The sequence below is a fragment of the Myodes glareolus genome, chromosome 15 (genome assembly GCF_982192425.1).
Source record: "Myodes glareolus chromosome 15, mMyoGla1.1, whole genome shotgun sequence".
NCBI lineage: Eukaryota > Metazoa > Chordata > Mammalia > Rodentia > Cricetidae > Myodes > Myodes glareolus.
The window spans coordinates 60,467,805-60,492,387 of NC_142040.1; the positions used below are offsets into that span (position 1 = coordinate 60,467,805).

General features: G+C 34.6%; 1 protein-coding gene across 1 annotated transcript; it reads right to left on the minus strand.

The window, feature by feature from the left end:
* Positions 1-23,647: 23,647 nt before the first annotated feature.
* LOC125397723 (protein transport protein Sec61 subunit beta) lies at positions 23,648-24,010 on the minus strand. Its single transcript, XM_048430150.3, has one exon. It carries the CDS (start codon positions 23,968-23,970, stop codon positions 23,680-23,682), a length of 291 nt encoding a protein of 96 aa, XP_048286107.1. The 5' UTR covers positions 23,971-24,010; the 3' UTR covers positions 23,648-23,679.
* Between the last annotated feature and the right edge of the window lie 573 nt (positions 24,011-24,583).

Sequence of the window (24,583 nt, forward strand, 5' to 3'; positions counted from 1 at the left end):
ATAAAACAAGAATGAAAAGTTTGATATACACCTTTCAGTAATAATCTAAATGATAATAGCATCAATGGTAAATTAAATTTATAGATAGTTGTCATGCATTTGTTTTGTTTAAGAAACAGAAAACAGAACACACTGGCAATGATAGCAAAGACATTTTAAACAAATGACACTAGAAAAAGAGCATAGCCACACTAATTCTGAAGTATTCTGCTTCAAATGACAATTAGAAGTGACATCAGAGACTGTAACAACACTAATTATTATCCAGTGATCCTGGAGTACTTGGCTTCACAGGCACTAGTGAATGCAAGCACACTGATTGAACTCAACTCAATAATAGTATAGAGAAGACAAAAAGACAAAAGCAAACCAACAAGGTGGTATCAGAGGTATTGGAAATCACTATTAAATGGACTTACTATCTAAACAAGGGAAAACATAAGAAGCTTCAAACTCACACAAAGAACGAAAGACTACTAGAATTCTGAGAAGAGTAATAGTCTTTCAAAGGGAAGAAAATATCAAAGGATTATGCAATACTGAGTATTAAACATTTTTACAAATAAAATCATACAAATTGAGCAGGTTATATAATATATTTAAGAATATATATATATATGTATGTGTGTGTATGTATGTGCTTGTACATAAATTTATATAGTAAACTTTAATGAAAAATGTGTATTAATTTGGAAAAGTGAAAAGAAGGTGATATGGAAGAGTTTGAAGGGAGGAAAGGGAAAGGGGTTGTGATGATTTGAAAGGAAATGGCCACCAAAGGGAGTAGCACTATTAGGAGATGTGACCATGTTGGAAAAGGTGTGGTCTTGTTGGAGTGTCAGTGTGGAGACTGGCTCTGAGGTCGCATATAGACCACTTCCTATTGCCTCAAAGTCCAGATGTTGGATATTTGGATGCTTCTCTAGCACTGTATCTGCCTGCATACCACCATGCTGCCCCATCATGATAATGAACTAAATCTCTGAACGTGTAAGATATTCCAATTATAAGTTTTTCTTTTCTTTGTAAGAGTTTCTCTGATCATGGTGTCTCTTCTCAGCAATAAAAACCCTAACGAAGGAGGGAAATTTGTAAGTATAATTTAAAAATTACAAGAAACTATATTTCAATGAATTGGAAAATTTAGAAAAAAAATCATAAAATTCTAGACACATATGAGCTGCAGAAGTCAAACAAAGAAAGCGTAACAACTTATGTATATCTATGACAAGACGTATGAGTGCAGTGGTAGTGAAATATCTATTAACTAACGAAAGCTAAGGCCCAGGGGATTCTTTTCCAAATTCTACCAGACCTTTAATAAAGAGCACCTATGATCCTTACGTTACTCTATAAAATTGAAAGAGAGGAAACTTGCCTTCCAATTTCAAAATTCCATGTGAAATTTGTAAAGGAAGCCAGATAATTTCCATTCTCCAAATTGAGTTTAATTTCTTAATGAACCTGAATTCAAACCCTTCCAATAAAATACAAGCAAACTAAATTTCACCAAATGTCAATATGACCATGTAGGTTGGTTCACTATGGGACACCTAACAGTGAGGGCAGGGATTATCGTTAACTCTTTTTCTGGCTTTTTGGACCCTACTCCCTATACTGGGTTGCTTTGCTGATTCTTAATACATGGGAAGATGCTTAGTCTAACTGTAGCTTGATATGACGTATTTTGTTGATATTCATGGGAGATCAAATAAAAATTTATCAAAGACCTTAGAAGAGCTGTCCTTTCTTAAACAGAAATGGAAGGTGAGTAGATTGAGGGATGGAGTTAGAGGGAGGATAGGAGAAAATACCTTGGAGTAGAGAAGGAAGGCAGAACTATGACCAATATGTAAAATAAATAAATTTATTTTAAAAATGTTTATGCCACCAGTTTATGTATATGAATATTCTTGATATAAAACTGTAGTCAGAGGCTGCTCATTCGTTTCTTGGCCACCCAGACCCAAAATTATCACTCAGAAGCTATACTAATTACAACTATAATTAGTTACTACAAATAGTTTATGCATATTTCTAGCTAACTCGTACATCTTAATTCTACTCATCTCTATTAATCTGTTAATCACCACAAGGTCATGGCCTATGAACAGGTTCCCTGTGTCTATCTCCTTCGGCAGTTACATAGCATCTCACTGACTATGCCTTCTTTCTCCCAGCATTAAGTTTAGTTTTCCCACCTAGCTTGATTCTACCCTGTCATAGGTCCAAAAATCTTTTGTTAACCAATGGTATTCACAGCATACAGAGGGGAATCTCACATCACCTCCCTTTTTCTGCCTACATAAAAAGAAGGTTTTAAATTTAACCTAGCAAGATTACATACAACAAAACAGTTATCAAACAAAAATTGTAGTTAAATATTTATATCTATTCTATTTTTCATCATAACTAAAGAAAACTATATAACTATTCTTTTGTTAAATTTTTTGTTGCTTGTAAATAATACCATTCAAAATTTCCACTTCCTCCCCTCCTCCCATTTCCCTCCCGCTCCCCCACTCACCTTCCTCTCTCCCTCTCCAGGCCTAAGAGAAGGCAAGGTACCCTACCCTGTGGGAAGTCCAAGGCCCTACCCCTCCATCCAGGCCTAGGAAAGTATGCTTCCAAAAAGACTAGGATCCCATAAAGCCAGTACATTCAGTAGAAACAAATCTCAGTGCCATTATCATTGACTTCTCAGTCAGCCCCCACTGTCAGCCACATTCAGAGAGTCCAGTTTGATCACATGCTCGTTCAGGCCAGCTGGATTTGGTGAGCTCCCATTAGATCAGGCACACGGTCTCAGTGAGTGGACCAACCCCTTGTGGTCCTGACTTCCTTGCTCATCCTTCTACTCTTCAACTGGACCTTGGGAGCTCAGTCCAGTGCTCCAATGTGGGTCTCTATCTCTATCTCCATCCATAGCTTGATGAAGATTCAATGATGATATTCGAGATAATTATCAGTGTGATAGTGGGACAAGGCCAGTTCAGGCACTCTCTCCTCTACTACCCAAGGACCTAGCTGGGGACATTCCCATGTACTCCTGTGATCCTGTCTAGAGCCAAGTCTCTTACCAACCCTAAAATGGCTCCCTTAATTAAGATATCTTCTTCCCTGCTCCCATATCGGTCCTTCCACCATCTCAACCATCGCAGTTCCCCAAGCTCTCCCCTATCCTTCACTTCTTGCTTCTCTCTCCCTCTCTCCCCTTCCCCTACCCCACCCCCATTCTTTAACTCCATCAAAGACCACAGAAGGATATAATATTGCCTTAGTTAACAGGAACTGCATTGTAAGCAACTTCCAAAACTCTAGAAATGACAGAGACATCTTGCTACCTGAACAGTCACCCAAAATTCTTCTACAACATTAGGACATCCATTCTTCAGCCTATAGGCTCATATTATCTGGCAGACTTTTCAATGAGTCAGGAAATTTCAAAGACAGTTCTGCCTGTATTGGCAGTTTGTTAGGCACTATTTTCTGTGTCTTGCAGAATGTCTGGAAGACTCTTTCATGAAGCAGAAATTCTGAAGGACAGTCTCACTTTTAGGCAAGTTCAGCAATCATTTTTCTGTCAGTTCTGCATGTCCAGTTCATACAACATAGCATCACAGTGCCCTTGCTTGCTGCCAGCAAACAGAACCCATTTGAAAACGATGTTCAGTTACCAAGAAACTGTTCTTGGCTCCAGTTTCTTGTGGGTGTAGGAACCCCTCCCCCCCTTTTTAGACTTTTTTTTAGGTCTTATGTGGATCTATGACCCCAGATGCCATTCTGTAGTCAGAAGCTACTCATTCATTTCCCAGCTGCCCAGATGCCAAAAAATCATGCAGAAACTGTATTAATTACAACACTGCTTGGCCTATTAGCTTATGCGTATTTCTAGCTAATTCTTATATTTTAAATCAACCTGTCTCTATTAATCTCTGAATCACTCTGAGGTTGTGGCCTACAGGCAAGGTTCTAGCATCTGTCTCCTCTGTTGGCTACATAACATCTCACTGACTCTGCCATCTTTATCCCAACATTCAGTTTAGTTTTCTTATCTAGCTTTCTATTCTGTTCTGTCAGACCCAAGAAGCTTCTTTACTAACCAATGGCATTCACAGCATACAGAGGGGAATCCCACATCATAAAACATTTAAAACTTTAGACTTTTACTGTGTAAAACTTCAAGCTCATTCCTTAAGAAAAGTTGGTTGGCCAATGAGATTCGGGAAATTTCTTGTCTCTGTCTTCTCCCCATTCATTGGTTATAGGCATATATAAATATGTCCTGCTTTTGATGTGGCCTGGATGTCTTCACTTAATAGTTTGTGGCTGCTTAAAAGGGATCCATCTCTCCAGACACTAGGGAGCATTATTGGAAAGGAAGAAGAGGTCTTAGCATTTGTTCTAAAGAATGGAAAATAAACCATGCTACTTTCTCCTTTCTTATTCAATGTAATACCTTCAATCAGAGCTACACCAGCATACCAACAACAACAACAAAAAGGAAGGGATACAAATAGAAAATTAGTCAAATTACCTCTGTGTCAATAAATTTTGAGGTTACAAAGTCAACAACAACAAAAAATATTGTTTTTTCTATATAAGGCCTTAGCTAGGAAAAGGAATACTCAGACAAAAGAATTCTGTTTAAGCTCATGCTGCATGATTTTAAGTTCTACTATAGATTCATATTTACAAAAAGTCGTGGTGCTGTCATAAGAGTTCCTCTAGGGTATTTGCTAACTACCAGTTGCCCATGTCCTAATAAATTCCTCTCCATGCACATATGGCTAGTACTTATTGAACTCACACAGTTATAAATGACAGCAACAACATTAAAAATATATGGAGTTGAGAGAGAGATGGGATGTAGGACAATGAAGGGAATTGGGGGGAAATAGTAGTAGATCATAATTACATATATAAATATATAACCTTTTCAAAGAATAAATAGAAATATTTCAAAAGACAGAACAATAAAACAGAAATAGTTTCATTTAATAAATACAAACAACTGCTTATGTGTAATTTTTCATGACAGTAACATTGAGGAGGCAAATATTTACCAACTACTGCTAGGAGACTTGGATATCAACTTGTAGATCAGTGGAGTTAAATGTCTTAGTTCTTTTTTATTGCTTATTTATTGACACCAACTTTTAGAAGAAACTGGGGACTACAGTTCCAGAAGTTCTATGATCTTCATGTCAGGCAACAGGCAGACAAGCATGATGCTGGAGCTGTGATTGAGAACTTATATCCTTATCTGCAAGTAGGAGACAGAGAGCACTAACTAGCACTCTCAAAAGTCATAGACTCTTTAAAACTGTTCTACCAACTTTGTGCCAAGTCTTCAAACATATGACCATATGGAGTATATTCTCCCACATTATCTGTTAACCTCTTTCGCTCTTTAGACACGTCAAATCAAAATGGATCACAGACCCTTAGAAAATCAGAACCTTTGAAACTCTTAAGATAAAAGACAGAAAGTATTTGATTACTTAGAGACAGGAAAATTCTTTATGAAAAGAACCCCAACACCTCAAAAAATACCACACAAATAAATAATGACTGGAACTTCATTAAATTAAAACTCCATTAAAACTATATGTTCATAACTACTAAAACTATATTTACACAGACACAGATATGTGACTTGAAAGCAGGAGGTCCATGGGAAAGGAAAATCAGTAGAATGGGAATTAGTGGAGTAAGGGGAAAATGAAAATAGTCAATGAACTTCTTTTTGAAACCCAATATTTTGTACTATGAAAATACACCAAAATCAAGGTTATTTTTTCATTTCAACTCATCAATAGGCAAACACACAATATGTTCTTCGAGATAGGGAATATTCTGTACCACAAAGTTCTCATACTACCTATAACAAGTGATAGTCATATTAAATATATTAAATACCAATGTAAGTATACTCATATTTGTGTAGCATCACCTTTTTGCTAATTAGTTTGAACAAAACCTTCAAAATCAGAAAATAAGACAGGTACTGAGAAAATGGCTCAGTAGTTATGAGAACTTGATACTATTACAGAAGGTCAAATTGCACTTCCAGCTGCCCATGTTGAATGTCTTACAATTTCCTGTAATTCCAACTCCAGGGAGCACATTGGCCTTTTATGGCATCTGGTGACACCTGTGTTCATTTGTATGTATTAATACACAGACACATAAGTGTACAAAATATGTTACTTTAAAATGAGAGTAGCAAGAAAAAGTCTTTTATTTATGTAAGAATTTAAAAGTTTTTGCCTGGCAATGGGACACTGAAAAATCTGTTATCAAAAAAATGTTGTACTTTACAAAACTTTTCTCCCCATCATCGACAGAAATGCTTGATTATGAAAATTTTAACATTCTTTGTATTCCAAGTGTACTGATATTCATACTACCACAGTCACATTCTACTTCTTTTAAAATGTTTATAAATTGTATAATTTTTTATACATCCTATCTATGATTATTTATGCTTACAACTTCTCTTTTTATTCCCAATTTCCATTTCTGATTTAATTACTAAAGCTAAAATAATATTTGAAATTTGTGTAAATGAATAAAATTCAATCGAACCTTATGTGTGCTTGGTGATACGTTGAATCATACCTCAATTTATAAAAATATATATTCAACTAATAAGTGAATGCCAAGATTTCACTTGATAGAATTAAAAAGCAACATTTTGAGAAATTGTTATTACCCATGGAAACATTCAAAATAGAATCAAACAAACTTTACTAACCAATGTGTGTTGGAAAATTTTATGATTCAAATTAGAGATTACATGGAACATCATCACTTATTGGACTCTCAGGTGATCGTTTCAGCTTTATGGAAAAAGACAGAGCTAGCTTACACAATTTTCCAAAGAGTATAATCTAAAGACTGTACACTACAATATCTAACTTTATGCAACTCTTGCTATTAACAATAACACATTAAGCAATAAATGGTAAATATTCACAATGATTTTTTATGTTTTATCTTTTCAATTTAATCTACATCGTTAAAAGATAATTTAGATCTAATTTATTCTCAAAATGTACATGAATTCAATGCTTGTATGCTTTATATTTGTCAAAACTGGATAAAGTTTCTTTTCTAGATAGCTGAATTAGACTGTCCATAGTGCTCCTTATTAGGACATAGAAGATACTCAGCAATCACTTGCAACTTTGTTTAGGTTTGAAGCCTGTACTTATTATTAAAAACTGTGTAAATTAAGATAGCAATGTTTCTGATTAACTTTACATACCTTTTATTTCAAATTATTTTATAATAAATCGACACTAGAACTACTGCATGATATATTTATAATAATGCATATCCTTTTTGTTTTATTATACCATCATATTTTAATATTGAAATACTCTAAGACCACCCAAATGAGAATGAGCAGAATTGAATTAAATCAGTCACTATTGCTTGTATGTGAAACTTACAACAGGCAGACTCTTTTTTTTTTCAGTTTATGTGATTAAAAAAAAATCCATGAAATCAATGTGAAAAACAAGGATTGGCTTAAGAGTCCAGTCAATTCCATGGAATACTGCTCCAAACACTGAGTGGATTGTTTCTTCTCAGTCAATGTAATCAAGATAATTTTTTATAGGCATAATAGAAGTTGCTGGGCGGTGGTGGTGCACGCTTTAATCCCAGCACTTGGGAGACAGAAGCAAGCAGAACTTTGAGACTTTGAGAGTACAAGTCCAGCCTGGTCTACAAGACCTTGTGCCAAGACAGGCTCCAAAGCTACAGAGAAACCCTGTCTCAAAAAAAAAAAAAAAGTCACGATGCCAGGAAATTTTAAATCTCAGCAAACTGACAACTGAAAGGGAGACCTAGGGGATGAACATCAAGACATACATGTAGATGTGAGCTCTCTTAACAGAACTTCAGTAACACAGGAAAAAGCTCCAATGTTCAACATATACAACTCCATACATTATTTTTTTCTGAAAAACAATTTAAAGATGAATAAGAAACCAACAATGTTTGCAAAAATCTTCAGAAAAAATATTTCAGGTGAGACTGTCACGCATAATTCACAAAGAAGTAAAGTTTAAGCATTTCACAACAAACAAAATTGCCAGTCATGAAATGGGTTAGTAGTTCAGCAGACCGTAACAGACTCATGTTTTAAAAAGTCTTCAACATCACTACACTTCATGGAAAAGACAATTAGAAGGACTTTCAGAGACTATCAGATCTCAGAAGAGCTATAATAAAGAAGTCATACACCAGATGTTACTGAGACTCTGAGGGAAGAGGAAATCTTTTGCCTTGCTTATGGGAATGCAAACTACTTCAGACATTATAGAAATCTATGTGAAAATATTTAAGAAAAGAACTATCATGTGACTGAGCTTTATCCTTCTTGGGCATATGTTTAAAAATATTGATACCATACTACAGACATAGTTTAGCATCCATGTTTACTTTACTTTGTTCCTAGTGGTAAGAAAACAAAGTCTGCCTGCATGTCCATCATCAATCAGATGAATGAAAAATAAAATGTAGTGTATATATGTAATGAAATTTTATGAACTTTGCACAAAAATGGATAGATCGTGAAAGTACAGTATTAAACAAGATGACCCATTCTCAGTAAGACAAAAAGTACCTTTTCATTCTCATATTTTGGATCCTAGCCTGTGTGTGTATGTGTGTGTGTGTGTCTATAAAACCTATAAAAATAGAAAATAGGCCAAGGGACATTAAAATGTATTATGTGTTAGGATAAGAGAATAAGAAATGGATAGAATGCCACATAGAACATAAAAGAGCAAAACAGAATGGAAGAGGAGACACAGGGAGAAAAGAAGTAGCAGGAGATGGAGAGAGAAAGGAAAGGGACAAGTGCCAAGGGAATACTAAAACACTTGCCTTTGGACAATGTTGTCATTATATCTAATACATTGCATTCTCATTTAAACAAATATTAATCATTAGGACAGTGAATTAGGAATGCCAAATTAAAGAAGGAAGAGGAGCTTGTTTCATGTGATGGGAGGTTGGGAGAGGGAAATAATGAGAGGAATCTTTCATGATTGCTTTTCTCTGGTTGGTTGTGAGCTTAAGTTTGCAGTAGGGAAATGCTGGCAATAGTTGACAAAGCCCTGATCTTCAAAAACCAGTTGCTGCAGGGGTTGCGCATTTGCTTCCCCCTATATCTGCAGGTCAGAATTCTACCTTTCTATAAAGTGTATCCATTGCCCCCTGCAATTCATTTGATCATTAGATGTATAATGCACACCTCACTTAAAGGGTGTCTATGATAAGGTCCTCAAAAGACTCTGGGTCTTTATTAGTGGAGCCAGTCCACAAGCCCTGGCCCCTTAGAACTACCGTTTCAATAGCTTCCACCTTTCGCGTTTTAGATATTAATAGAGATATATCCGTTTAAAATCCTGATGAAATTTGAATCATATCTGTAGTTCACTTACTCCTATTGTGTCAGAGTGAGACTCACAGTTTTAACAAATGTGCTGTGGTTTTTAGGATGTCATCATTAAGGGAAGAATAAGGCATGCACAAAATCGTGTTCATTATTCTTGCAATTCCATGGGTCTGATTAATTTAAAAATAAAATCTTTAAAATAATCAAAATATGTATGACTTTACTGTATACCAATCAATTCCATACAGATTTTTCCTGTAACTCAGGATTCTCCTAACTTCCCTCTTTGCTACTGTGCTGATGCCAACTTTCTATTTTGAATTCCCTTGTTTCTCTTTTAGTTGCAATGGGAACATGGGGAAAAAAAGAGCACTGCACAGTCTGAAGAAAGCAGGAAGCTCTGGAATGTGTGATGATCTGATCTTTCCATTTGGGTATTTTGTAGATGAAAGAGCATTTACCTAGGTGTCTGAAGACTCCATCTGGAGCCGAGTAGAACCTTAACAAGCTTGGCATGATGATCAAATCACTTAGCTTTTCAAACTCAAAGAACTTGCCCAAATCTTAGTCATGTTTATTTAAATTTAAAGAAGAAAAAATCAAAATTAATTTTAGATATCTAAAGAAACAAAGAGTAAATTTTCATGGTCTATGTAGAGAAACAAATACTGAAAACAAACCACACCTTTGTACAGCATCAAAAATGAATAAGAAAATATGTGAAAAAGGAATACGTGGAGCATTTTCAGTATCCTCTGAATACTTCTTGCTCTGTCTACTGAAAAAGTGTTTGACCAACCTTAATAGCATTCAGTATGGCTACAGTGTAGTCTTTTTTGACTGTCAGTCCAGGGACTATGTAACTCTTGATGTAATCATGATACCAAGAATTTGGCAGATCTTTTTAGATGAAGACAAGTGGATTAATGGATCAATGACTGAATTTCGTCTAAAATATTTTTGAAATTATTTCTTTTTCTTTTGAAACTTTGGAAGCTCTTACTGTCCTTTCTTTGGCATAATGTTGAAAGAGATTCTACTGGAATATGTGTTAACTGAAAAATATTCACTGGTTTGACACAGTTAACCCTTTGTGTAGCTAAAAAGAAGAAGAAGAAGAAGAAGAAGAAGAAGAAGAAGAAGAAGAAGAAGAAGAAGAAGAAGAAGAAGAAGAAGAAAATACATTCAACCAAATGAGATAATCAACAATTTTTTTTGTAGACTTTGACAACCTATACCTAAGAGCTGTTTGAGGGAGAAAAATAAAAACTATCGCATCTTGGAGAATTTTGACTAATAATTTGATGAACTAGTTTGGCTTACCAGATGAAATTATTTTGGATAAGAAGAGAGTAAAAGAGTTTCACAAAACAAACAGAAAAATGTCCAAAGGAAAAAATTTTCTGATCATTAAAATATATATGTTACATGTAACATAAATTAATAGTAAATGCAAACTAGTAAATCATGTAAACTTATATTATTATAAAATGAAGAAAAATTTATTTATATGAATAAAAAAGAGTTCATTATGGCCTTATATCCAATACCAAAAAACATGATATGAATATTAATCATTAAAATCTTCAGAAATAAATAAGTGGTTCATATTTTTATATTTTAATAAAGCAGAACTTTTTAAAAAAGCATAAATTACTAAATATTAATATATTCAAGTATGCTATATCTAACTATATTTAAAAAAATAAAAACAAGAATTAGAAGAAGATATTTTCTTCATGAAGCATGGAATAATTAACATTTAGATTACATGAAAAATCTTATATATTAATAAGTAAAACAACACTATAGAATAATGATCGAGTTGCATGGATAATTTCTTTATAGGTCTATATGATTCCAATATATATTCCCATATATTATTCCATATATATGTGTGTATTATATATGTGTATTTGTGTGTGTATGTGTATAAAATTCCCAAAAACTTACCTAAACTAATTTCTTCTGAAGAAATGAAAAATCTTATCAAGACCTACTTGATTCCCAGTACATTAAAACATGTAACATTAATATTGTTGTCAAGGGTTAGGAGCAATGGAGACTCTTATACATAATAGATATGAAAATGAACTGTCATGAATAACTGTCATTGTATTATTTTCATAAGCTGCAACAATACAATTGTTTCTAGTAATTGTATATGAACTTAGAGAGGATTGCATACACAGAGAAAGGAATGGATTGAGGCTACAACATCAATGTAGATAAATCCTATACAGAAATGTTCATGATAAGAATATAAATTCCTAAGTCTTCTGAATACACATTTTAATGTGAGAGAGTCTGTGACAATAAAATTGCTTGAATAAGTAAAATCACTCCAACAAATCAGTTTATTCCTCCTATGCAAATATTTACTTTAGTCACATGACTCAATGAGACACATGTCCTGCTGTTTCCATTTTTAAATCACTTAACACATCATCTTTAGGAACGTCACAAACTAAGAAATTCCCATGGATGTATTACAGTCTCTGCTCCTTTGCTTAGAGCTGGAAAGGTTATGTGTCTTAGGTTTGATCTCAAGCAGCGAACTTTACCAAAAAAAGAGACATATAAATGAGAGTGAATATTTAGTTATTTGAGAACTCATTAATGGATCCATGCCAGTATAGTTTTAAACATAATCAACCATTATAACAACACTATATTATTTAGAGGAAGCAAATATATGATACAGTGAGGGTGGAAATGAATACTGAGAGCAGAGACATTAGTGAAGGATATAGAAGGATAAGTAAGGAAAGGAGAAGGCAATTTCAGACATGTTTTATTTTTCCATTTGTTTTAATGGGTCATGATATTTACTCTGCTATAAATAATTCTACTATAACTTACACTGAGATTACATGACTGTCTTTTTAGAGATAAAAAGTTTTATAATAGAGATAAATAGTAGCCATTACATGATCATTTAAATTTTTTGAAAGATGAATTCCCATCCCTTAGAATAAATATACAGGGAAGGTACTCACTGCCACATTAAGGCATGAAATGACTCTACTGAAAACCTATAAATTTCTTCTCTTGTAAATTTTTAATATCTCTTTTTCAACTGTGCCTCTCACTTCTTCTCCTGAGTTATTAAACACATTAAATAGCATAAAATTAAACTTTATGCTACCCCTAAGTAATGGCAAATCATTTCTAAGATTGATTTTGATAATCCACAAAAGTTGAGATATGCAATATTTTATTCATGTGCTAAAAATTAGCTGGACCGAAGCTACATACATAAAAGTGTCCAGAAATTCAATGTTGCAGCCAAATCTGGCCTTCGGGAGAATCCAAAGAAAATTGCATTCTCAGAGGTTTCTACTCTGAAACCTTCATTTCAGAGCCCCACAGCACAAGAGTTGGCCTCATGGCTTAGCAATAACTTCCTGCTCAGGAAGATATTTCCTTGTTTCTTATCCCATAAGCCATTTACAGATAACACTTGCTGAAGTCAATCCCCAGTGACCTTCTGTTCCTTCAGGAGGACAACTGGTCTGCCTATCATGGTTACTAAAGTCACATTTGCACAGCCAATTTCATCTTTCGACTTTTTTTTTTATGATGTTCTGGAACTCACAGGGACTTGACTTGCATGATAATTATTTGTGCGACTGAGCAAGAGGCACAAATGTACCTCCTGTCACGGTGCTTATCAGGACAAGACTCTTGGGCTATGAATAGGAAGACGGTTTCTGTGGAGTTAGAGCTGCTGGACATTACTCAGCCTCTGACGTTTACTGCAACATCCCTAGTGACAGCCCTTGGAGAGGAATGAAGAAACTCTGTACAAGAAGCCAAACCAAGTGCCTTTGGAAATTAATTCCAGTTTCTGTCCTGTGATTGTGACCCTGAAAGATCTGCTGCTTTGTACGGAGTTAGTGGAGATTATTGCAATCATCAAATGTTTTAATCCTGCTTGGTGTCTGAAAATCGCTGAAGTGCTTTTGTTACAGCAAAATTGCATGGGTTGCTTTCATATCTTTCATCAAAAGGTGAATTACTGTAAGCAAAGTACAAGGGCTGAAGATTCCCTCCTATCACTACTCCTCCTCTCACTGGGGAGCATAAGCTTACCCCTTCTGTGCCTACGCTAATAGACTAGCTTATAAAAACAGACCACTTTCTCTATGTGAAAAAGGGACCACTCCAGTCATTTGTCAAAAAACTAAGGGTTTTAAAACGTGTCAAAGATACACACTGAAAAAGTATAATTATATTATGTTCTGATGAACATGGAAGATGCATCAGAATCATTTGGCTAAGCAGTAATCAGTAGTAAGTAGTACCAAATTCTGCTGTTTCTATTATTTCATGTATTAATTTATCATTTATGCATCTGGTTTATTTTTAAATCACTCAGACTATCCGGTCCTCAACAAGAGATGAAATATGTTCTAATCAAAATTACTAAGCTATACTTCTTCAATGATTCAGTAATCAATACAATAATCAAAATGACTGATTTGTAAATAGACAGGGAGAATTTTGTGCAATTACAAAGTGCACAAGTTCAATCAAGTGCAACGTTCAATTCTGGGCTGCAAAGGACATATATCCAAAAACCCGACCATCTCAACCCCTACCTTGTGGAGCTTATGGGATTGGTGGTTGGATCACAACAGAGCCTCAGCTCCAGTGGGGCTGGAGGACAATGATTGTGTCCGAAAGGATTACTCTTTAGTCTTAGGTTCTAGATTTCTTCGTCCATGCATGGTAGTTCTGTATCTGAGAGTGCATGTAACATCATGTAGATTTAGAGGGCCTTATTTTCTTGGCATCCTCCATCCTCTCTGGCTTTTATGCTCTTTCTGCCTTCTCTTTTGTGGACTTTCATCAGCCCTGAGGAAAGGTATTTGATCTCTGCATAATGTATGGTTGTGGGCCTCTGTACTTCGTACTATCTTGTGGAGGAGGAAAATTCTCTGGTGAGGACAGAGCAATGCACTGATGTGTAGGTAGAGGAGAATGGCACTAGGAGTCATTTTATCACTACTTCTAATTTTTTTCTTTTCTTTTCTTTTCTTTTTTTTTTTTAGTACATTTTTGTTTGTTTTTTTCCCTTGGTCCCTGGACTATCTACTCTCACATTCTTGATCACTCAAGCAGTCTTGGGTATGGGCACTATCTTACAGAGTGACTCTTAAGTCAAATTAGGCATTGATTGATTACTAACATAAGATTTGTACCACCATCACCCAAGCATATCTTGTAGGCAGGTGTAGGCAGGACACTATAATTGAACTGAGGTGTTTTGTTCATTTCTTTTATGCTGGGAGCTGTTTATGTTTCTCTTTTAGTAGCATGGAGAGTACCTTCGGGTATCAAAGGCACTAGAATGTAGGAGTTCGGACTTTATGTAGGCACCAGCTTGACTTCTGTATGTTGAATTATTTGTGTAGGTGTTGTCTTTTGTAATGGGGCTTTGCTGTCAGTTTACGGAGTTAATCCTAATCTTGGCAATGGCCTGGGAATCTTGGGTGTTCCCCTGGCACGCCTTTGGCCAACAACTCGGTTCCATTTACAGTGATCTTTCAGTGAACTACATTTTGTAAGTATTTTAAAATAATTGCTGTTGAACCAAATTTTGCGAAATACCTTTGTCAACTGAAATTGTTAGACTCACTAGAAGTGAAGTAAGGTAGCTTTCAATTAAATTTATATGACTTTTGTGAATTTGTGGTTCTGCTTTATATTCATAAGGACTGCTGTGGGAGGTCCTTTTGTCTATGTGTTGCTTTCATTAATAAATTAAAAAAAACTGCCTTAGCCTTTTGATAGGGCAGAACTTAGGTTAGCAGGGAAGACAGAATTAAATGCTGCGAGAAGGAGTCAGAGAGCCACCATGGAGCCACCGTCAGAGTAAGACATGACAAATCTTTGCCGATAAGCCACTACCATGTGGCAATATACAGATTAAGAGAAATGTGTTAAATTAATATAAGAGTTAGCCAATAAGAAGCTAGAGCTAATGGGTCAAGCAGTGATTTAATGAATACAGTTTCTGTGTGGTAATTTTGGAGCGAAGCTAGCTGGGTGGCTGGAATAAACAAGCAACTCTTCCTTCTACATTTGGTACCCATATATTTCAAATTAAAATATAATTTCTCTGATATAAAGACTCACTTTCAGAGGAAAGAGTATGTGTCCAAAAGAGCTGTAATGTTTTGCGATGTTAAGGGAGGTGTCCTGGACTTTGACATCCAGGAAAGCACCTGGACTCTGATCTTCCACAGCTGGCAAATTCATGGAAAGAGGCACATTGAAAACTCCTGTGGCTAAACCTGGGTTTCACAAGGAAGACAGGGCTGTTACGATTCTCTGTTTTAAACCAATCTTTGTTTAGAAGGCATGCCTGAAGAAAATAAAACCATTTCCAAATGTTGAAATAAAACAAACTTGAAAAAATGTACAAATATTTTAATCTTTTGAGTGGATAAAAATAAGTGAAGATGAGATTTTCAAGAGAGAGTATGAGGTTTTTTTCTTAAATTATCGTCAGCAATGATTTTTCTTTCTTATTTAAGGTCTTTTTCACTGTAGAGTGCTTCTGTTTGCATCTATTAAGTTCTTGAAGATTTAATATATTTTTGTTAAAGCACAGACTTTTCTATTTGTTTGTGCTCACATGTCACCAAATGAAATAAAAAAAAAGTAGTTTCTTGTTCTTTCCATTGGTAAGACTTTTGTAAATTCTTAAAAGTAATTGAGTGGCCTAATAATGTTTGATGAGGTAAAAGCTATGAACATTTACCACTGTAGAAATTGACTTTAAGTAACTTGGACCATTCAATGTTTCATTTAAGACAAAGATGAAAAAATGCGCAGGCTAATATCAATTATATTTTATGCAAATTACTTCATAATAAAATGTTAAACAGTTTGTGATGAAAGTGGCATTATTTTGATCTGGAGAGATGGCACATAGTTAAAAGAGCTTGAGGGTTTTGCAAAGGATTTGGGTTTTGATTCCCACCAACCATATGATTGTTAACAACTCTGTAACTCTGCTTCCAGAAAATTGCACTCTTCTGGTCTCTGAAGATACTGCATCTAAGTGGTGCCCAGAAATGTATGCAGGCAGATCCCTTATACACAATAAAAAGTAGTATTATTTTTGCATAGTTTGTTGATGCATTAAATAAATGCCTTTCCCAAAAGAGGTGGATTCCTTTATTTATGAATTTCAGGTGTTGTAATATGACTTTGTCTTGACTTATATGGACAAATTCACCCTTACACAAATGTATTTAGAGAAGGGAAGAGATTTTAATAGACTTTTCAGATACATATGTATAATCTACTTTGATATTACACCACTCTTTGGCAGGGACACTTTCTTAAAGGTTAATTGTAGTGTGAAATTTGAAATGTTGCCTCTTTTTCTTTTTAGTGCCATAATAAAGCACAATATTCTATCTTGTAACATGGAAAGATCTTTTATTCATGCATGCTATTGAAATATTATGTATTTATTATTAACTCTAAAATATTTATTTACTTTGTTGCACACATTTTCTCAAGTTGGACCACCTTGTTTTGCTTTTAAGAAACTCACATTTTAAACTTCTCTGACTGACTCCCCTCAAAGTACATGTTTGGATGCTGCCAAGTTCACAGTGACAGAGAGAAGTTTTACATATTTCCAATTTCCTCCTCAGAGTTTGAATTTTACCATTGGCATCCGATAAGTGTCTCATCTTCACTGAAGTGACAACCTCACTCGATGAAATTTTGGGGAAATTCTGCCAACTACACAAAACTGGGAAACCATTGTTTGTTTGTTTATTTTGTTTGTCCATTTCCCTAAGAATGTACTCTACTGAAGGAAGTTGCTAGTTGAGCTGGCAACTGAAAAGAAATGCCTTGCATTGATACATCTTCTGAACTTCTCTAGATAAAAGAAGAGTTCAGAAATAATTTTTCATTAACTTAAGAAATGTTGAACCGTTATAACTATGAGTTTAAGTTTAATGATTAAAAACTTAGGTGTCTTTACTATCTCATTAGACATTTAAGTGAAGTTACTGCTGTTTAGAAATTAGTGTATGTGTCTGGTAATAAATATATAATGACTATCTTGTTGACTCATTAGAAACTTATTCTTCTGACACAACAATAATGGACCATTGAATGCAAATTTAAACTGTATTTAACATTAAGCACATGTGATGTTTATCACAATGAGTTGGAAATTACCAGACATTTTATATTCAAGACAGAAATGAATCAATTTTTGAAAATTTTAGCATTCATTACCATTTGTAAAGTGCTCTGCTATAAGACTCGTCAAACATAAAACAACCTTATTAGTTGTAGACTATTTTGTGATTGTCATTAGCAATCAATATGTATATAAATAAAACTTAGAAATTATTTTGTACATATACTTATTCACAGAAAATTCCTAGTATTACTAATTTTATAAGTAGCTTCTATAAGTGTTCTTAGTAGTATGATTTTTTTAAAGATAATAAAACATAATTTTAAATTACTTTTTATTTCAATAATAGGTAATGTCACATCTTGAATGCTTTGGTTTTCTTTGTATTTGTTATCAAGGATAAAAAACCATTTTGATAAATTTCTTTTTTCTTTAGTTAAGTATAATTTAATTTAGATAACTATGAGAAAATTATATGCTTTGGAATATTTAAGTAGTTAAATAAGTTGAACTTTGGAAATCATACATATAGTTTATATGCTCTAATATTTTATAGGGACTATATCTGAAAGTAACATGCAAAGAATTCTGCATAAAAATGTATCACATGTTGATCAGATTCTACATAATCTACTTTTAAAGATGCATTTATCTTAAGTATATGTGTGTGAGTGCTTAGTTTGCATGTATATATGTACACATAATGAATGTCTCATCCTTAAGGAGGCTATAAAGGGGCATTTCATGCTGTGCAACCAGAGTTACAGAGGGTTTTAAACCATTATTTGGCTGCTAGCAACTGAAATGGGGTTTTCAGCAGCAGTAGTCAAGTGCTCTTAAATGCTGAGGTATCTCTCCAGTCTGTTTCTTATGTTCTTTTAAAAATAAAACAGTCTACTTCAGAGAGGAAAAGAATTGTACACATTTGCATAACTTAAAGTTTTAAATAATTTACTTTTCATAACTACGATTATATTTTTCTGGCTTTGTTTTCTAAAGACAATTGAGTCTGATATTAAATAAAATGTTTTTAAAAGCAATTTAATTCACTTTTAGCACCAGTAAGACTTATGTGGTCAGTTGAAAAACAGCGCATTTCTACATCAAATGAAAGTGCTATTAATAATTTCCTTAAATGCTGATTAAGTGTGTACTATCACATTAATGCTTAAAAACATCGAGTATCAGCATATATTGCTTCTCCTTAAAGTAAAAATTCATTGTGAGGATTTCTCTCCAAAAGAAGGGCCTCAGACAGTGAAGCAAACAGATCTGTGGACAGTGCTCGAGAGGTCATGGTTTCAATTTCCCTCCAGCCAGACAACAACTGGCAGCAACATCTGTTTAATCTTCTCTGGGGCCCAAGGAACATACGAACTTCAAGAAAAAAAGACCTTGCACGAGGGAGTAATTTGATGATCATTTTGATTTAGACTTTTATCCTCTCAGACAAATCACACTAGATTCATGTTCTGACATGTGAAATTAAGTTGCTAAGAAATCATCGCTCTAACAGGAATTCGATGCCTTTTAATATGGCTAAGTAGATATTATGTATTGGGACTTTTAAGGCTGAATTATGAGTTTGCTTGATTTTTTTCAAGACAAAGCATGCTCATAGATCCTGTAGAGATATTTTAAATCATTTCATCACATTGCTTTCTATCTCACTCAAATATCTTACAGTTGACAGGATGATATTCTTAGTGAATAATAGTATCATTATCAAGGGGTTAATAGTCAAACCTAACTCAACACTATTGTCTGGAGTATCATGATCATGGGTCAAAGAGATATAAAGAAGTAAACGGATGTTTTGCAGATGTATTTGGCAATATTTATATAAGAATAACTGTGAAATATAAATCAAAAGCAAGTTTTAAGTTTTTGCTTAGTTCCTATTTAGCTACCTATATCATGAGACTTCATTAATGACCAATTTTGCTTCCTCTGTCTGTAGTTAAATTACAAACTTGTACAGGTAGATAGATACTAGTCTACTAAAACACAGAAAACTCAGTTTTCTCTTCTGTGTCTTCAAGATAAGGTTTTTCTAAGTGCATCTCTAATTATTAACATACGAGATGGAAGTCAGTATCAATGAAGACAATGTATCTACTGCATCTATTATATTGAATTTGCTATTCGTTTGTTTTCCTCATCCAGGAGAGATTGGAGAGATGGCAGTACATAAGAAAACTCTACGAAATTCTGTGTAATGATGAAGAGAGGGAATAATGCTGTGTTTTCTTGTTTGTTTGTTTTGAATTATAGCAAACTTGGTTGCTTAAAACAACATCAATTGAACGTCTCATTATTCCAGAGGCACAAATACCAATTTGAAGGGTTTTCAGGGAAAAGTTCACACCTTAAGGTCAATACCTGCTTTTCTTTTGCAGCTTCTGGTGTCTCTAGTTCTATGCTTTGGGGCTTCCGTAATAACTTTCCTTCTTTCACTACGTGACCTCTCTGTGCTTCTCATGTGTTCTGCTACCTGAAAGGTTGCCATTGGATTTAGGGATTGTCCAGCAAAGCATATCTGATTCTTAACTACAATTATAGGTTCTGAGATTCCATGGAATGGCAGAAAGGTGAAGAGCTTTCCAGTTCCCCTCTTTGCTCTCTTTCAAATCTGTGGCCTTCCTTTCTCATTAATTATGATTTAAAGTATATAAGTGTATGTACTTAAAGTATATAAGTGTATACATACAAATCCCTAAAGGAAGCTGCTCAGTTTGTATGATGCTATCCATTGATTTTGGGAGCTTCCACGTTCAGCATTTGACTTGTGGCTTATTTATCTTCCGGTCTCTAGTTGTCTGTCTCTGAGGGTGTGTGGGTATGACTGTGGGTGGTACTTGTGCCATTCGTTCCCACTTATCAGAAGTCACCACACTGGGAAAAAATTACTTATTTTGAGCCCCTTCTCGTCTCTCTGTATTACTTGGATATGTATATACTTTGTGCAGAATTATCTTTCAACCCTCTCCAAATGTCTCACAATGAGAAAGGAACTAATTTTAGTATGAATGTTCAGGGGAAATGTAAAAGAGCCACCTTACGAATGTAAATTAAAACATTACTTTATCAGTAAGAAACAGTGATTCTGGAGGAAAATTAAGGCAAGCTTTTTCAGTAATATAAATGATGTTCAGTCTTAAGCTGGAATACTGAAGAGATGTTGGGGACATGGCACATATCTGATTGTAATTGTCACTAAGGCATACAAGTGGGGTGGCAAACATTATAGACTTGAGGAATTGAAGTCTGATTCATGATTCTTTACCCATCAAATTGATTGTTCATGAAATATGTGTCCAAAGAAAATAATTGTACATGCCAAAATGTTACTTACCATTTGAACTAAAGACAAGAAGATTTATAAAGATAAAAGTATTTTATTTATTTAATGTTTTTTCTCTCTGATTTCATTTTTTCTTTATAATTTACCATACTTATATATGGTAGTCAATTTTATGCTTCTCATTAAATATAACTTAGTAACCAAATATTATTAGTTGAATAAACTTTGTGAAAGATATTTTAAACATTTTTTAGTATGAAAGGTGCAATATGAAATGGTGTTTTTTATGTTCTCAGATGTAGTATTTATCTGGGAGTGATATTTATGCAATGTTAGGTGATTGCATCCAATTTTGATAATCTTCACAAGGAAGCAAAATGTGGGTAAACAGTGTGGACACAGATGACAAAACTTTGAGCTATGCTGTTTTCTCTTGCAAACACTGCAACTCTAGGCATCTAAACGCCCTGAATATAAAGGGACGAATAAACTACATTTCAAAGGATCTTCTCCTTGCAGCTCATCCACTGCTTGAGGAAATGCATGGTGAAATGTGCATAGTTCTAAAGAGATTTTGATGAATTCTTCTGACATTTTTTCTATCTTTCTTTAAAAAAAAAAGTGTGTGAAGACACCTAAATGTTCTGGCAGACAGAGAAAGGGTCCATATACAAACAATAAGTCGGTAAACTTCCCATTTCTTCAGGTTGGACAAAGGTTGGGAACACCCTCATCTTTACACTTTCCTGCCTAGCAGAAACTCTATAACTGACGATCTGCTAAGACTTGCCACACCTGTGCCTGTGCATGTCTTAGCTTTCATGAAGCTGTGGGCCTATCAGCTCCCATTTCTCTGTTTAAAATGACCAATCAATGATAAGAGGAAGTGGGGCGGGGCACCTAAAGCCACTAAAAAATTCTAAGGCCTCCAGAAAGGGGAGACTCTGATTTTAGTTTCTAAATCCCCTCTTCACTTGAGGAGAGGTTTGTCTCTTTGTGCTCCTTGCTGTGTGGGTTCCTGTTTTCAAGGCATCTTGGCTGGATGCAGAGACCGTAGTTTTCATGACTTTTATTCATTAAGTCAGCAGGAAAAAAAAAATCCTGTTTTTCTGGAATCCTAGAAGAGTTGGTTTCATGGTGTGTGTGTGTGTGTGTGTGTGTGTGTGTGTGTGTGTGTGTGCACATACTAGAAGACAAAGAGTCAGTTCTTTTAATTATTGGATCTGTATATTGAATTCAGTTATCAGGCTTACACAGAAGACATATTCACCTGCTGATCATTCAATATAATTAATATATAAAACTCCTAACAATGAATCTTTTCATTATTTTTATAATATTGAACAACATAAATGCTGTGATACTCTGTTTACAAATATATTATCTCTATCAGTATAATCTTGTCTTTTTATTGTTATTAAAACCATACTTTCTGTATTTTACAACTGTGTAGAAAACATGGAAGTTTTACCACATTAAATTAATATTCTTATTATGAACAGATATAGACTTTCAATGTGAAAATAGATATTTTATTATCTAAAAGCAGTAGCAAAGTCTTGACAGTTTGCCTTTTTCCTTAGAGTATGTTATTTACTCTGTATTTGTTAAAATCTATGAAACTTGCATTTGGTCTTGTCCCATCTAGGACTCTAAATAGTTAACATGTCTGGGACAATTTTTTTTCCAGTAGAAACTTTTTTTCCTCCTTGATCCTCTATTTTATGAGAGCTTCCTCACCGTAGACAGAGGTAGATGGAGTCTTTTAATCCCATGAAATGTATACTAAGTGTTTCTAGGTAACAGTATAGTGTATTCAGACTCATCAGAGAAAGACTGGTTAACAGTATTTCTCCACCATGGAGATATAAAACTTTTATATCAGTGATTTTATAAAAAAGGTTCTTAGGAGAAAAATATCCTCAAATGGCTACCCTCCCTTCTTAACAAGGAGACCACACATATCTCAAGATCAGTCTTTTATAAGATAGACCTCCGTGTTCAAATACTTCACACATTTAAAATGAAAACCAAACCATAGAAAAATCCACATAGCTACGCAACTCTTCTTTTAGGGTATCCATATGCTTGTCCTTGGCGAACCTGATTTCACTGTAAAAACAAAATCTATTAATAAGAAGGGTAAAGAAGGACTTCAAAGCAGTCCATCCTTATCTTCTCTCCCTGTCATTTCCCCAAAATTTAAACAGGCATTTTCTGAGATTTTTGAACTAGGAAATCTTTGTTAGAAAATGGAATAAAGTTGTTTATTTTCAATTTTGTTCATATGGATGGCTCCTGCTTATTGAAATGAGAGGTATATGATTAGATATGAGAACCTCTCTCTACCTTTTATGTTAGCCAATTCTGGGAAAGATTGGAAAATAATCTTGATTTTCTACTCATGTCATCATATTTCTCAGAATTCTCAGTGACTTATTTAGAGGACTTGCAGCAAATTAACTTTGTGTACAATAGTTTACTTCATATTAGAATCATAAAAAGAATTTTCCATTTTTTAGCCTACTGATTTTCATAGTACAATTAAGTATTTGTTAATTAAACAAGTTACTGACTATTACCTGTTATTTTCCTTTTTATTCCCCATAGAAATCAATTCCAAAGTTTATTAGAAATAGAAAAAAACATTTCTCAAAGTCAATTCTTGTTAAATTCTCTGTAAAATAATACACGTGAACAGAAAATCACTACACATTTGGTCCAAGATATGTTGGGTTTTTCCCTTCTTCAGATGACAGATGGATGTAGCCAAATCTATGAGCGCGTGTACTTGCCCCAAATGTGCAACATAAGTCCAGAAGCGATGAACAGAAGACTCATCACCAACACTGGAACAGGGCCAACTTTGAGCCCTGGGGAGTCTTCTGTGTAGAATCGCGACATTCCTCCAGTCCCTGCAGAGGTGGTGCGGCCTGCACTCCGCGTCCCACAGCTGGCAGTTTTTCTCTGCCGGACCGTGGATCCCGCTGCCCGTGCGGCCACCGCTTTGCTGGGAGAGCGCCCTGAGGAGCCCACGTTGGTGCCACTGGGCGTCGGACCCGGCATGCTGATGCCAAAGAGCGGGCTCAAGAGACTCGGGTGCGGAAAGTCGTGCTGTTATTTTCCTTTGATGTTGTTACTATTCTCGAATGTTCTTTAATGAGTAAAAACTCAAAATATCTATAAATAGAGCATGACATTATTGATGTATGTCAAAGTTCTAAATAAGAGGAAGTTACATATATTGAGAAGACGGGGAGATAATTCCCATGAATACCATCAATTTACTGAATGCAGTTTACCATAATTTGGGTAATTTGCTATACATAAAATCTTCAGAGTTAGTATAAATCACTCCTCAAAAATTCCTTATAATACCCTAACTTGAAATTGGGTGAATGTCTTTGTGTTAGTAATTCATTAAGAATTAGAACCACCATAATTGATTTTGATTATTAAAAGTAATTTTAGTTCATTTTTTATCAAATCATACTCGCATGTTAGCAAGAGGAGGTATTTTAAATGTATTTAAAATAGATAATTGCATAAGATACTAATTTTTTGGGCTGAAGCCTACTTGATCATAATGGATAATTTTTCTAATGTGTTCTTGGATTCGGTTTGCCAGTATTTTATTGAGAATTTTTGCATCGATGTTCATCAGTGAGATTGGCCTGTA

Excerpts from the sequence above, each read along its gene's own strand:
- LOC125397723 (XM_048430150.3), bottom strand. The coding sequence starts at position 23,970 with ATGCCGGGTCCGACGCCCAGTGGCACCAACGTGGGCTCCTCAGGGCGC.